This window comes from Oryctolagus cuniculus, chromosome 21 (assembly GCF_964237555.1).
Source record: "Oryctolagus cuniculus chromosome 21, mOryCun1.1, whole genome shotgun sequence".
Taxonomy (NCBI): Eukaryota; Metazoa; Chordata; class Mammalia; order Lagomorpha; family Leporidae; genus Oryctolagus; species Oryctolagus cuniculus.
In genome coordinates, this window is record NC_091452.1 from 7,272,732 (window position 1) to 7,288,821 (window position 16,090).

Genomic DNA, 16,090 nt, shown 5'->3' on the forward strand with positions numbered 1-16,090 from the left:
CCAGGTGGCTGTAGGGGGACAGGACCACTGTTTCCTATTAGAAATGTTCCTTCTCCACCATCACAAAGGCCCCTGGAGCCCCCAGATCCCTCTCTGCTGGCGCCCTCCGGGCACCCTGCGTTCCCGTAGCACACAACACCCTCCATTACCTGTAGTGCAGGACAAACCGGCAGGCCACTGCGCCCAGGAGCAGGATGATGGTCAGGTAGAGCTTGAACTTCTCATACTCGTCCTTGTAGGCAAACCTGCCATGGCACACCCACCCCAGGAAAAGGCCACAGATGGTTACTGCTCCTGTCTGGGGGAGGGACCCTCAGCCCCACGAGAGCCTTTACCTGCAGATACTCCCACACCCTGTGGGGTCCATTCTACCCTGCTCAAGGTCAGCCTGGCCCTGAACTAGTGAGGCCCACTAAGGGAATGGGGGATCACTATACAAGCTCCCCACATCCCTGGGCTCCTGGCTTAGGACTCTGAGCTCTGCTGGGGACACACAGGGACCACAGACAGGGTCTCCCCCCTCAATCAACTACAGCAGCCGCAATGGCAAAGTTCGCTTTTACCTGGAAGTGGGCAGTGAAGGTGGACAGGATGCTCATTTCCCTTGAGAAATGTGTGTGAGAAGGGGTGGGATTGGGGGTTCTACCCACCACACACTGATTCTGGGAAAGACGGAAAGATCACCCCCAATATGGTCTACACACTGCAATGACAGGGTCAGGAAAACCAAAGCCCTGACTGTCAACCAAAACGTCGAGCTTGGGTCCAGCTTCCCAGAGCGGGAAGAGCAGGGGGCCTGGGTGTGGGCACACGTACTTGGCCTGGTTGCTGAGAAGGGTCACGTTCACATTTCCAAGGACCAGATTCAAGTAGAGCCTGGAAGGAGAAACCAGTGAGCGGTGGGCATTGACCGGGAACTCTACAAACTTCACAAGCACACACTGAGCACTGGAGCAAGAACGCAGAGCTAGGCCAACTGTGGGCCCACATCAAGGGACAGCCACCAGCAGCCACAGAACGTGGTAACTGTGACACAGGACGCCTGGAGGCTATAACCCCCAGCCTGCATTGCAGCCAGATGGGAGCATGTGAGTGATGGGAAGCTAGTGGTACAGCCTCTAGGTCAATTTAAACAGGCTTCTCTTTAAAATTAAGGTAGAACATTCACAAATGCACACACCGGAAGTGTAAAACATGAATTTTTAGGGGCCAGCCTCCACCCACAATGCCAGTGTCCCATACAAAGGCCGCGGTTCAAGTTCCGGCTGTTCCACTTCCTATCCAGCTCCCTGCTAATGGCCTGGGAAAGCACTGAGAGATGGCCCAAGTGCTTGGGCCCCTGTCACCCAGGTGGGAGACCCGAATAGAATTCCAGGCTCCTAGCTTCAGCCTGAACCAGTCCTGGTCGTTTTGGCCATTTGGGAAATGAACCAGGGATGGACGATCTCGGTCTCTTCCCCTCTTTCCAATAAATAATTCTTAAAAAAAGGGGGGGGGGGCTTGCACCATGGCTCACTTGGCTAATTCTCCGCCTGTGGCACCGGAACCCCATATGGGTACCGGGTTCTAGTCCCAGTTGCTCCTCTTCCAGTCCAGCTTTCTGCTGTGGCCCAGGAAGGCAGTGGAGGATGGCCCAAGTCCTTGGGCCCTGCACGCATGTGGGAGACCAGGAGAAGCACCTGGCTCCTGGCTTCGGATTGGCGTAGCATGCTGGCCACAACGCACAGGCCGTAGCGGCCATTTTGGGGGTGAACCAATGGAAGGAAGACCTTTCTCTGTCTCTCCCTCCATTGTTTGCACCTCCACCTCTCAAATAAATAAGAAAAAAAAAAAAAAAAAGAATGTTCACACATTTACACTGTTACCCAACCTCTAAATCAAAGAATAAAACTTTCCCAGCCCCAGGGGGCTCCCACATGCCCCTCCCCAAGCCAGCAGCATCCAAAGGTAACAGTCACATATTCTATCACTATGGATACATTCTGCTTATTTTGGGGGGAAGATTTATTTATTTATTTGAAAGGCAGAGAGACAGAAAAGATCCACCTTCCTCCTGCTGGTTTATGCCCCCAAATGGCTACAATAGCCAGGGCTGTCACAGGCCAAAGCCAAGAGCCAGAAACTCCATCCTTGTTGCCCATGTGGGTAGCAGGGGTCCACGTACTTGGGCAATCTTCTGTTGCCTTCCCAGGTGCACCAACCAGGAGCTGGACTGGAAGCGGAGTAGCTGAGACTCAAACTGGCACCCCAATGTGGAATGCTGTCCTTGCAGGCGGCAGGCTTAACCTGCTGTGCAACACTGGCTCCCATTTTGCCTATTACTGAACTTTACATAAATGTACACAGTGTGTGATCTCACGCTTGGCTCTCTTCCCTCAAGAGTACATCTACAACATTCACCCATGGCGCGTGTTCATCAGCAGCCCCTCTCTCACGATGTATGATATTTCATCGAAGGGAGAGACCACAACTTAGTTATTCCTTCTGTTGATGAACATTTGACTTACTTTTAGCTTTTGTTTCTAGTGGCGTTTTTATTTTTTTGTTTATTTGAAAGGGAGTGTGTGTATGTGTGTGTGTGTGTGTGCACTTCTGTCCTATTTTGTTTTCCAAATACCTACAAGTAGCCAAGGCTGGGCCATGTCTAAGCTAGGAGCCAGAAACTCAATCTGAGCCGGTGCCGCAGCTCACTAGGCTAATCCTCCGCCTAGCGGTGCCGGCACACCGGGTTCTAGTCCCGGTCGGGGCACCGGATTCTGTCCCGGTTGCCCCTCTTCCAGGCCAGCTCTCTGCTGTGGCCAGGGAGTGCAGTGGAGGATGGCCCAGGTGCTTGGGCCCTGCACCCCATGGGAGACCTGGAAAAGCACCTGGCTCCTGGCTCCTGCCATCGGATCAGCGCGGTGCGCCGGCCGCGGCGGCCATTGGAGGGTGAACCAACGGCAAAGGAAGACCTTTCTCTCTGTCTCTCTCACTGTCCACTCTGTCAAAAAAAAAAAAAAAAAAAAAAAAAAGAAAAGAAAAGAAAAGAAACTCAATCTGAGTCTCCCATGTGGGTGGCAAGGACCCAGGTACTTGAGACATTGCTACCTCCCAGGGTGTGCTGGAATCAGGAGTGGAACTGGGACTCAAACCCAGATACTTCCACATGGGACGTAGGCATCCCAATGGCATCTTAACCACTGAACCAAATGTGCACCCACAGTCCTTGTTTTCTTTCTTTCTTTATTATTATTATTATTTTGACAGGCAGAGTTAGACAGTGAGAGAGAGAGAGAGAGAGGCAGAAAGGTCTTCCTTTTTCCATTGGTTCAACCCCCAAGTGGCTGCTACGGCCCATGCGTTGCGGCCGGCACACTACACTGATCCGAAGCCAGGAGCCAGGTGCTTCCTCCTGGTCTCCCATGCAGGTGCAGGGCCCAAGGACCTGGGCCATCCTCCACTGCCTTCCCGGGCCACAGCAGAGAGCTGGCCTGGAAGAGGAGCACCCGGGACAGAATCTGGTGCCCCAACCGGGACTAGAACCCCGGGGTGCCGACACTGCAGATGAAGGATTAGCCTAGTGAGCCACGGCGCCAGCCCTTAGGTATACTTTCAAAAGTTTGGGGAAAATGGAATTGTTTGAGGGCAGGTATGTGGCACAGTGGGTAAAGCAGCCACTTGGGATGCCCATATCCCATATCAGAGTGCCCAGGATGGAGTCACAGCTCCACCACATTTCCAGCCCAGTCCCCTGCTAACGCACTTGGGAGGCAGCAGATGACAGCCACGCTCCTGGGCCCCTGTCACCTGCAGGGGACATCTGGGGTTCCTGGCTTTTGAGTTCAACCTCCCCCAGTCCTGGCGGTGGCAGGCATTTAGAAGTGAACAGCAGATGACTCTCTCTCCCTCTCTCTCATGCTTCCCTCTCTTTTATTCTCTTTCAAATAAATAATAAACTTTGCTACCTTATTTTTTTAAAAAATGTTTATTTTGATACAAAAAAATTGAAATCTATGCATAGCTTTTTTAAAAAAAAATATTTATTTATTTGAAAGGCAGAGTTACAGGGAGGCAAAGGCAGAGGCGGAGGCAGAGAGAGAGAGAGAAAGCTCTTCCACCCATTCATTCACTCCCAAGTGGCCACAACAGCCAGAGCTGAGCCAATCCAAAGCCAGGAGCCAGGAGCTTCTTCCAGGTCTCCCTCATGGGTGCAGAGGCCCAAGGACCTGAGCCATCTTCTACTACTTTCCCAGGTCATAGCAGAGAGCTGGATTGGAAGTGGAGCAGCAGGGACTCGAACTGGCGCCCATATGGGACACCGGCACTGCAGGCTGCGGCCTCACCCACTAAGCCACAGCACTGCTCTCCACGCATAGCGTTTTCACGACATGCATGAAGACCCCGTTATGATCATTTGCCAAGAGCTTTCTGAAGCCCTGCGTGTCCCACAGTCTGATGAACTGGGGTCCTCACTTTATCTGCTACATCTCTCAACGTAGGCTACACAGCGCAACTCTGCCCCGTGACCGCCACCTCCCAGCTTCCCCTGTGCCCCGTCCTCGGCAGCCAGCAGTGCACTGCTCCTCTGAATCTCGTTCCCGCTCTGATCTCGCACACAAGCAAGGCCACGCAGTCCTCTTCCCGCGTCTGCCTGGCTCGCTTCTCATGAGGTCGTTCAGCACTCATGTGCTTCAGTATTTACTCAGCTAAGAGCATTCTTTTTTTTTTTTTTTTTAAGTCAGATACAATTTACACACCATAAAATCTGTCCTTTTAAAGTACACAATTTAATGATTTTTACATTTACAGTGTTGTGCAACCATCACCGTGATCTAATTCCAGAACATTCCCATCCCCCACAAAGAAACAGGCAACCCAGCAATAATGACTCCGTGTTCTCCCTCCCTTCCCCCCAGCCCCTGGCAACCACAATCTGTCTCTATGGATTTGTCTCTCTGGGCAATTCACATAAACAGAATCATACATTACATGGCCTCCTGGGCCTGTTTTCTCCGCTGTGAATGGCAGGACAAAAGCACACGTTGCCTTTGGGCATGCACCCAGGAGTCGAGTTTCTGAGTAGGCAGTGTGTGTGTCAGCTTCCCCAGGAAATGGCAGTTTTTGCGAAAAAGAATTTGCTTGGGGCAGGGAGTCTGGCACAGCAGGTTAAGCTGCCATTTGTGACATCAGCATCCCACCTCAGAGCACCAGTTCGAGTCTCGGCTGTTCTGCTTCCAATCCGGCCCCCCATTAAGGCATACGGGAAGCAACAGATGATGGCCCAAGGCCTTTGGTTCCTGACACCCACATGGGAGACCCCTGTGGAGTTCCAGGTTCCCTGTTTTGGTCTGGCTTGGCCCTGGTTTTTTCAGCTATTTGAAGAGTGAACTAATAGATGGAAAATCTACCTCTCTTTGTCATTCTGCCTTACAAATAAATAAATAAATCTCCTTTTTAAACGGGGGGTGAGGGGAGACTTGGTGGGTACCCCTGGCTCTCTTTACCCTTCCTGAGAACGTGGGGTAGAAGTCAGTTTCATCCAGATGAGACAACTCACAGAGGGGCATGGGGCGGTCAGACGGAAGGGCCATGAGCCCCAGGACGACCTCTCAAGCCCACCCCTCCTGGCCCACTCCTCTCGGGCCCATGATGTCTGGGAAGGATGAAGCTCTCCCAAACACGCTTGGACCTGTGTTGGAGGAACCTGGACTCCACTGCATCAGCAAAGGTGCAGACACGGCATACAAGCCCACGGACAGAAGGGGACATGACAAGGTCTCCCTCAGCTGCACTGTGAAGGGCGAGCAGGAGTCTGAGAGCAGAAAGCAGAGAGCTACGTGTGGCCCCGTGGGCGCTTCCCGTCTGGTGTGACTGCTGTGGGCGTGTGCACAGGATATGTATTTTCTTCCCACCTGCCATACCGTCCCCACCTCCCCAGAGGGCAGTGCAACTTCCTTTCAGAGCATCTCTCTTCTCCCTGTGGCTAAAGGAAAAAGCACATGACCCAAACAACCAGAGCAGCACCTCTGATTAGGATAAGGATGGTCACATGATGCTGTCTGGACCGGTGAGAGTCAGCCCTGGGACTTTTCCTGGAACTCCTGGGGAACTGAACTTTTTGTACTAGAATTGCTTAGCAGGTGGGATGCAAGCCCAGAAGCATGGGGCTCACATGACAGAGAACGTGTGTCCAAGAATGAAAGGCACCCACTGGCAAAGAGAGTAAAAAGAACGCTGAGAGGTCCAAACAGCATCAACTGAACACAGGACCCAGCCCACCTGAAGCTGCAGCTGAGTTTTCAATTGTATCAGCCAGTAAGTCTCCTGTTTGTTCTTAAGCAACTTTGAGTTGGTTTTCCTATCACTTGTAATCCACAGTTTGCTGACAGAGGAAAGACGTACAAAGGAATGGCGGAGAGGCGCAGGGAGGGAGTAAGGAGAGCCATGAGTGCCGCACTGCTGCTCTGCCCTGTAGAAGACTATCACCACCCAACCTAGGGCCTTGCTAACCAAACACGGCAGAAAAGAATGGGTCAACATACAACAGGGCTGGGCCTGTGCAGTGGCAGGGTGAGCTAAGCTTCTGCCTGCGGTGCCGGCATCCCATATGGGTGCTGGTTCTATTCCCAGCTGCTCCTCTTCCAATCCAACTCTCTGCTATGGCCTGGGAAGGCAGTAGAAGATGGTCCAAGTCCTTGGGCCCCTGCACCCATGTGGGAGATCTAGAAGAAGCCCCTGGCTCCTGACTTCAGATCAGTCCAGCTCCGGCCATTGTGGCCATCTAGGGAGTGAACCAACAGATGGAAGATCATTCTTTGTCTCTCCCTCTGTCTGTAACTCTACCTCTCAAATAAATAAATAAACTCTAAAAACAAAACAAAACAACAACAACAAAAAAACACCAGGGCTGGTAGGCTGCCCCGCCCCACTGCAGGCTAAAGGGAGTTCACTCCTGGTATAGGCTCAGACCCATGCCAGGCCAGACGAGGAAATGGGGTTGGGGAAGGGATGGGACGCTTAGCAGCCCCAGGCAGGTCCCGATATGACACAGGAGGAACTCTCTCTGGAGCAGTGAGAGTGGCAGTGGCAGGTGGGGATTTCCCTGAATGGAGAAGACAAGACAGGCACCGGCTGCGGAGGCAGAGCTTGGTCAGTTCTGGGCTAAGCCACCTTGGCCAGGATTTCGTCGTGTCTCTGAACCTGACGCATGCAGCTGTTGATAGAACGGCTGACACCAAGGGACTCCCAGCACAATGCGGGGCATGCAGTAGTCACTTGATATGTGCTCATTCCATTGGAAAAGGACATCATGCCTGTGGGGGGTGCTGGTTCCTCACATGCCCTCCCAGAAATATCTCTGCCACAGGCAGGGAATGCGGCCCCCTCCTGGGCTCAGGGGAAGTCACCCTCTCCTTCCTGCACCGCCCAACTTGGAGCCCCCACAGGGAGCTGGGAGAGCCGGGGCTCCAGGTCTCACCCGTTCTTCTTGGGCAGGTAGGCCTCCATGTCGAAGAAGACGTTCTGCCTCTCCTTGATGTTGGCGCTCATCTGCTGGATCAGCTCCGCCTCCTCCCGACTGGCATGGCGCTTGTACCTGGGTGAGAGGAGTGGGTGTGGGGGCAGGGCATCGCTCAGAGGGAGGAGGGATCCAGACGCCCTGGGCACCGCTCTCCCACCCTCCAGCAGCCTCCCCATCCATCCCCTCAGGGTGTGATGCTGGCTCCCTGGCAGGCTTGTGGTCTCGGGCAAGCTCTTGAACCTCTCTGCCCTATCTCCCAAGCCTGAAAACCGGCCATAATGTGGGCCCAGCTCACAGATGATCCCAGTGCAGGGATGAAGGGGTGGACACAGCGTCAAGCACCTGGAATGATACTGTATGCACACCGCATGGACAAACGATACCAACTGGCTCAACTGCCTTCCTTCTCACTCCACAAAGAGAATAACCTGAGAATTACTGACAGGACAAGAGGCACCTGCAAGTATAAGCACTCAGTGACTGAGGTCTGACCGCTATTCGCTGGTGACACTAACTTAATACCGGAAAAACCTGGCATGAGACACAGGACCCCAGAATGGGAGGGGTCCTTTGTCTAAGCCCCTAACTCTCAGGCCAACCTTGGATCTAGGTGCTTCTCTACTGGGGCCATGGGGTGGTGTCTAGAGACATCCTGGTTACCACGCAGGGCGGGGGTTCTGCTAGCAGAGGCCAGGGCCATGGGAAAACATCCCACAATACCCAAGTCCACACCCCACCCACAGAGTTAGCAACAGTGCAGAGGACGAAATGCCCTAGGCCAGGAGGCACAGGAAGATGTATTGTTTTTCAAGAGCGGTGCCGTCTCCATGTGGAGCCATCCACACTCTCCAGCCCATGATAATGGGCCTAACGGGCAGCCAAGGCTGGGGAACAACATCTCTCCCATAAACTGCCCACGAGAGAGGGAAGAGTTGGCTGGAAGCGAGGCCCAGCTTAGAGGCCTGCACTGCCTGCCTGCCCGGGGCGGGTCACAGCACCCCGGGACCCCTTCACCTACAAGGGGATGAGGCAGTTTCCCAGACCATGAAGACCAGAGGCAGGGGAAGCAAACGTGATCTGGGCTCAGGAACGGAACTAAGTCACAAGCTCAAGTCTGTCTGCACCAGGTGTTCCTGTCTGGGAGGGCCCCTCACATCCCTAAGGACACCTATTGTTTACTGGCCAGCAAGACTTCTGAAAACAGCACCTGACCAACCTCACACCTGGAAAACTTGCTCTCATCCTCTTCCCGCCAGGAGCTGCCCCGCCCTGCAAGGTCACACAGTTGGCTCAGGACATGGTCCCGCCCACGTGGTCTCAGTGATTGGTTCACAAGTAGACACCTGACCAATCTCACCCAATGAGGACCACGCCCAGAACTTCTGCTCGTTCTGCTTAGCCGGCCAATCAGGTAGGAAGCAAGGCTGGAGGATCTGAGCCCAGCACTGCTGGTGGTCACCTCAGGGGCCAGCAGGGGGCGGTCAGCCTGACAGCAGAGACAATCTATGGGAACGTGGAATTCAGAGGAAAAAAAACAGATGCCTAGAAACACCCTCTGACCCCTAGATCTAAGGACGCCTGAAGCTACTTCTGTTTTTTCCCATGAAAATCCCCAGTCTGCTCAAGCCGGCCTTGAGCTGGGCTTCTGTGCCTCAGAGCCGCAGCCCCGCCTACCTCTGGAGGGTGTGCTTGAGGTCCTTGAGGCGCTTCTTCTGCCTGTTGATGGAGCCGCTGCACGAGGTCTGCAGCGCGGTCAGCTCCTCCAGCTTCTGCCTGTAGACCCTGTGCGTCTCCTGAGGGACCCAGGAGCCAGCACAGGATGGGGTGGGGTGGGGGGAATGAACAGGTTATTTTCCATGGACTGCTCATGGCCGGGGCAAGACCAGAGGTCACAGTTGCACACAGAAAAGGACACAGCTATCACGATGTGGCTGAGAAAATGGGGACTGCATTCAGGGAAGACCACACGGTCCAGCCCTCGTGATGAGGAATGGCTGTTTTTCCCTATCCAGGCCAGTCTCCTCCAATCCTCTGGCAACTTACTGGCTCAGAGCTGGAAGATGGATCGATCTCTCTCTCTCTGGTTCTCCCTCCTTCTCTCTGTAACTTTGCCTTTCAAAAAAATATTAAAAAAAAAAAGGAAGCCGGCGCCGCGGCTCACTAGGCTAATCCTCCACCTTGCGGCGCCAGCACACCGGGTTCTAGTCCTGGTCAGGGCTCCGGATTCTGTCCCAGTTGCCCCTCTTCCAGGCCAGCTCTCTGCTGTGGCCAGGGGGTACAGTGGAGGATGGCCCATGTACTTGGGCCCCGCACCCCATGGGAGACCAGGAGAAGCACCTGGCTCCTGCCATCGGATCAGCGCGGTGTGCCGGCCGCAGTGCACCAGCCGCGGCGGCCATTGGAGGGTGAACCAATGGCAAAGGAAGACCTTTCTCTCTCTCTCTCTCTCACTGTCCACTCTGCCTGTCAAAAAAAAAAAGGAAAAGATTTACTTGAAAGTCAGAATTACAGAGAGAAATAAAGAGCTTCCATCTGCTGATTCACTCCCCAGATGGCTGCAAGAGCCAGGGCTGGGCCAGGCTGAAGCCAGGAGCCAGAAGCCAGGAGGTTCTTCCCAGTCTCCCATGTGGGTGGCAGAGGCCCAAGGACTTTGGCCATCTTCTGATGCTTTTCTCAGACCATTAGCAGAGAGCTGGATTGGAGTAAAACAGCTGGGACACAAACCAGCACCCACACAGGATGCCTGCATTATAGCTGGCAGCTTTACCTGCTGTCTCACAAAACCACTCCCACCAAGACACTTTTTTTTTTTTTTTTACAGGCAGAGTGGACAGAGAGAGAGAGAGAGAGAGAAAGGTCTTCCTTTGCCGTTGGTTCACCCTCCAATGGCTGCTGCGGCCGGCGCGCTGCAGCTGGTGCATCACACTGATCCGAAGGCAGGAGCCAGGTGCTTCTCCTGGTCTCCCATGCAGGTGCAGGGTCCAAGGACCTGGGCCATCCTCCACGGCACTCCCGGGCCACAGCAGAGAGCTGGACTGGAAGAGGAGCAACCAGGACAGAATCCGGCACCCCGACCGGGACTAGAACTTGGTGTGCCGGCGCCGCTAGGTGGAGGATTAGCCTATTGAGCCGCGATGCCCGCCATCCAACAGACATATTTAACATGGCCACTGAGAAAGGTATCTAGCAGTGGGGTGGTCACACAGTGAGGTCAGAGCCTACATGCTCACATCTGCCACAGGGGTCACCGGATACAAAAGTTAAGTCAGAAACTGAGATGTAAAGTGATCTCTGAGCCCCCCAGAGAGAAAAATCATGCCCTTTATCTATTTTTATTCTAAAATAATTTCACAAATGCAGAAGAATTGTAAGAAAAATACAAACAACTGCCATAGGCGTCTCACTTAGATTCACCGACCGTTCTCATTACGCCGCACTTGCTGTCTTTCCCTTGCCTGTGTGTGCATGCAGGTGCATACGAATTTTCTCTATCAGACACCAGTAAACCACAGCCAAGAGGCCAAATAATCTGGCCACCTAATTTTATGTGGGCAGAAAGATGGAAACAGTTTTGTAAGTTTGGTTAAAAAAAAATCAAAGGGGCCGGCGCCGCGGCTCACTAGGCTAATCCTCCGCCTTGCGGCGCCGGCACACCGGGTTCTAGTCCCGGTTGGGGCGCTGGATTCTGTCCCGGTTGCCCCTCTTCCAGGCCAGCTCTCTGCTGTGGCCCGGGAGTGCAGTGGAGGATGGCCCAGGTGCTTGGGCCCTGCACCCCATGGGAGACCAGGAAAAGCACCTGGCTCCTGGCTCCTGCCATCGGATCAGCGCGGTGCGCCGGCCGCAGCGCGCCGGCTGTGGCGGCCATTGGAGGGTGAACCAACGGCAAAGGAAGACCTTTCTCTCTGTCTCTCTCTCTCACTGTCCACTCTGCCTGTCAAAAAAAAAAAAAAAAAAAAAAAGAACAGGGACATTCTCTCATTGCTACCAAGCACAGAAAGTTTAACCTTGATACTACACAACACTGTGACCTCATACACCATCCAAATACAGGTTGCTATCTTTATCTTTTTTTGTTTGTTTAATATTTATTTATTTGAAAAGCAGAGGGGCCAGTGCTGTGGTGTAGCAAGTAAAGCCGCTGCCTACAGTGCTAACATCCCAAATGGGTGGGGTGCCAGTTCAAGTCCTGACTGCTCCACTTCCAATCCAGCTCCCTGCTGATGGGCCTGGGAAAGCAGCAGAGAGTAACCCAAGTCCTTGGGTCCCTGCACCCACATGGGAGACCTGAAAGAAGCTCCTGGCTGCTGGCTTCTAATCGGCACAGCTCCAACAGTTGTGGCCACTTGGGCAGTGAACCAGCCTAGGGAAGATCTCTCTCTGGGTCTCTCCCTTTCTTTCTAAATCTATCTTTCAAAATAAATAAATAAATCTTTAACAAAAGAAAAAGAAAAGCAGACTTACATGTAAGGAGTGAGAGACAGAGAGAAAGATCTTTCATCTGCTGGTTCACTCCCCAAATTACTCCAATGGCTGGGACCGAGCCAGGCTGAAGCCAGGAACCCAGAACTCCATCTGGGTTGCCCATGTGGGCAGTTTGGGCCTTTGGGGAGCCAAGAAGTAGATAAGAGAGCTCTGTCTATCCATCTGTTGTCTCTCTGGCTTTCAAATAAACTTAAAAAAAAATTTAGTTTTTGAAAGATTTATTTACTTCAAAGGCAAAGTTCCAGAGACAGAAAAAGGGGGAGACAGAGAAAGAGGGGAAGAGAGAGAGATCTCCCATTCACTGCTGCAGTCCCCAAATGGCTGTAACAGCTGGGGCTAAACCAGGCCAAAGCCAAGAGCCAGGAGCTTCTTCTGGTTCTCCCATACGGGTGCAGTGGCCCAAGTACTTAGGCCACTTTCTACTGCTTTCCCAGGACTATTAACAGGGTCCTGGATCATAAGTGGAGCAGCCGGGACTTGAATCAGTGCCCACGTGGGATGCCAGCGTTGCAGGCACTACACCACAACTCTAGCCCCAATAAACTTTTTTCAAAAAAGATAAGAGAAGCTAGCCCTGTGTCAGTGGGTAAAGCCACCACCTGCAGTGCTGGCATTCCATATGGGTGCTGGTTCGAGTCCCAGCTACTCCACTTCCGATCCAGCTCCTGCTAATGTGCCTGGGAAAGCAGAGGAAGATGGCCCAAGTCTTAGGGTACCTGCATCCACTTGGCTTCGGACTGGCTCAGCTCTAGCCCTTACAGCAAACTGGGGAGTAAACCAGTGGATGGAAGAACTCTTTCTCTCTGTCTCTGCCTTTCAAATAAATAAATCTTAAAAAAAAATAAAAAAGAGAAGTGTGCAAGCCAGCTGTTCTGAGAACGTCTCCTGTCTGGGTTCCCCTGACGTTTCCTTGTGAGTAAGCTCTGGGGCCACAGTTCCATAAGGGGAAGTCCCATCCACAGTGCCACCTGTCTGGAGGGATCCAGCGTGGGTGACGTGGACTCTGACTGCTTGCTAAAGGTGTTCATCCGGTTTCTCCATTGTTTCAATAGCAATTAAGTTTCCATCTGTAATTAATAAGTTATCCGTGCAGAGAGAGGCTGTGTCTTAATCACTTTTAGATTCTTCAATGCCAAAAATGCCTCTATGCTCAACAAATATCTTCTGGGAACAAAAAGAACCTTCCAGAATCGATGGAAAGAACAGGGGCAGAGAAACACTGACCACATGAGAGCCGTTGAGAAGCTGGGGGTCTCTGCACTGAGGGGCTCCAGGAGAGAAAGGGCCCACACAACTACCTCCCCCCGCCCCCGTTGCTCTGGGTCCCATGCAGGGAGATAAACACAGGACACAACACCAGTAGCCAGATGTCTACCACACTCCCTCTTGGTTCGAATGAATATTTAATGTCATAGGTAAGACATACAGACATTGCCTTGTTAAAAATTAAAACAGTACAGCTGCAGCTATAGTCTCCTTTGACTATGAAAGGATTCCAAGAAGTTCATGGAAAAGGGAATTAAAAAGATAAGTCTATCTGGTGACAGAAATCTGAGTGGGAGAACTACACTTCACAATAATGTATTCCTTCCTTCCTTCCTTCCTTCCTTCCTTCCTTCCTTCCTTCCTTCCTTCCTTCCTTCTTTCCTTCCTTCTTTCCTTCCTTCCTTTCTTTCTTTCTTTCTGACAGGCAGAGTGGACAGTGAGAGAGTGAGAGTGAGAGTGAGAGAGAAAGAAAGAGAGAGAGAGAGAGAGAGAGAGAGAGAGAGGAAGGTCTTCCCTTTTGCCGTTGCTTCACCCTCCAATGGCCGCCGCAGCCGGCACATCGCGCTGATCTGAAGCCAGGAGCCAGGTGCTTTTCCTGGTCTCCCATGGGGTGCAGGGCCCAAGCACTTGGGCCATTCTCCACTGCCTTCCCGGGCCACAGCAGAGAGCTGGCCTGGAAGAGGGGCGACCGGGACAGAATCCGGCGCTCCGACCGGGACTAGAACCCAGGGTGCCGGAGCCGCAGGTGGAGGATTAGCCTAGTGAGCCGCAGTGCCAGCCCACAATAATGTATTTCTTAATTCTGATTTCATGAAGTAACTAATTGGCTTTATTTTTTCCTTTAGTATTATTTATTTATTTGAAGCGCAGATCAGACTGACAGAGAGAAAAGGAAAGAGAGGAGATCCTCCATCACCTAGTCCACTCCCCAAATGGCCAAAACAGCCAGGTCTGGGCCAGGCTGAAGCCAGGAGCCTGAAAACTCCATCTAGGCCTCCCACATGGGTGGCAGGGACCCAAATACTTGAGCCAACATCTGAGCCTTCCAAGGATGCACATTACCAGGGAGCTGGATCACAAGTGGAACCCGGACTCCAACCAGGCACTCCCATATGCAAAGCAGAGAGTTTAACCACCACCAAGTGGTGGCTTAACCCACTGTGCCACTATGCCCACTCGTAAACTAACATATTATATACCCTACGAAGTCCTGGAAAAGTGGGACTGCTAGGCTCCAAAGAAAGAAAAGATAAGAAAATGGAAATGCTGGGGCTGGCGCTGTGGCATAGCAGGTAAAAACCACCACCTACAGTGCCAGCATCCCATACGTGCAGTGGTTTGAGTCCCGGCTACTCCACTTCTGATCCAGCTCTCTCTCTGCTATGGCCAGGGAAAGCTGAAGATGGCCTAAGTCCTTGGGCCCCTGAACACATGTGGGAGACCTGGAAGAAGCTCCTGGCTTTGGGTCAGCACAGCTCCAGCTTTTGCGGCCAATTGGGGAGTGAACCAGTGGATGGAAGACCTCTCTCTCTCTCTCTGCCTCTCCTCTCTGTGTGTAACTCTTTCAAATAAATAAATAAATGTTTTTAAAAAATGGAAATGTAGCCGGCGCCGTGGCTCAATAGGCTAATCCTCCACCTTGCGGCGCCGGCACACCGGGTTCTAGTCCCGGTTGGGGCGCCGGATTCTGTCCCGGTTGCCCCTCTTCCAGGCCAGCTCTCTGCTATGGCCAGGGAGTGCAGTGGAGGATGGCCCAGGTGCTTGGGCCCTGCACCCCATGGGAGACCAGGAAAAGCACCTGGATCCTGGCTCCTGCCATCGGATCAGCGCGGTGCGCCGGCTGCAGCGGCGGCCATTGGAGGGTGAACCAACGGCAAAGGAAGACCTTTCTCACCTGTCTCTCTCTCTCACTGTCCACTCTGCCTGTCAAAAATTAAAAAAAAAAAAAAAAAGGAAATGTAATTACCTAAATTGGTCAGTTTTTGCTGTATACACGTACTGAATTTCTGTATTGCACCCGATAAAAACATACAAGCATTACATATTAATCAAAAGTTTTTTGAAAGTCATCCATACAAGGGGTCTTCAAAAAGTTAATGGAAGCCGGCGCCACGGCTCAATAGGCTAATCCTCTGCCTTGCGGCGCCGGCACACCGGGTTCTAGTCCCGGTCTGGGTGCCGGATTCTGTCCTGCTTGCCCCTCTTCCAGGCTAGCTCTCTGCTGTGCCCAGGGAGTGCAGTAGAGGATGGCCCAAGTGCGTGGGCCCTGCACCCCATGGGAGACCAGGATGAGTACCTGGCTCCTGCCATCGGATCAGTGCGGTACGCCAGCCGCAGCACGCCGGCCATGGAGGCCATTGGAGGGTGAACCAACGGCAAAGGAAGACCTTTCTCTCTGTCTCTCTCTCTCACTGTCCACTCTGTCAAAAAATAAAAAAATAAAAAATAAAAAAAAAGTTAATGGAAAATGTACATTATAAAGAAACTATTTGGGGCTAGCAATGTGACACAGGAGGCTAAACTACCACTTTGAACACCGGCTTCCCATATTGGAGCGCCAGTTCAAATCCTGGCCTCTCCACTTTAGTGCAGCTGCCTGGTAATGCACCTGGAAAGGCAGGGGATGATGGCCCCAGTAATAGGGTCCACTTCCCATCCAGCTCTCTGCTATGGCCTGGGAAAGCAATGGAAGATGGCCCAAGTCATCTTGGCCCGGCGCGGGGGGTGGCCGGGCGCTCACTCCTTGAACTTCCACTCCTGCCGGCACATGGGGCAGTGCTGCTGCACCTGCTGCGCGTTGGGGGGGGGGGGGGCGGCGGTGCCGGGCGGACGGGCGTTCACTCC

The 16,090-nt window shown here is 52.8% G+C and overlaps 1 protein-coding gene across 2 annotated transcripts in view; it reads right to left on the reverse strand.

Annotated features, from left to right (window-relative positions):
- TMEM120B (transmembrane protein 120B) overlaps positions 1-16,090 on the reverse strand; it is a 62,159-nt gene that overhangs the window by 24,436 nt on the left and 21,633 nt on the right. For both annotated transcript variants that reach the window (XM_051837794.2, XM_051837793.2), the window contains exons 2-5: positions 9,173-9,291; positions 7,457-7,573; positions 817-876; positions 150-245 (exon numbers count right to left, since the gene is read on the reverse strand). In XM_051837794.2, coding sequence (XP_051693754.1) covers positions 150-245; positions 817-876; positions 7,457-7,573; positions 9,173-9,291 — 392 coding nt within the window. The remainder of the gene's footprint in view (positions 1-149; positions 246-816; positions 877-7,456; positions 7,574-9,172; positions 9,292-16,090) is intronic.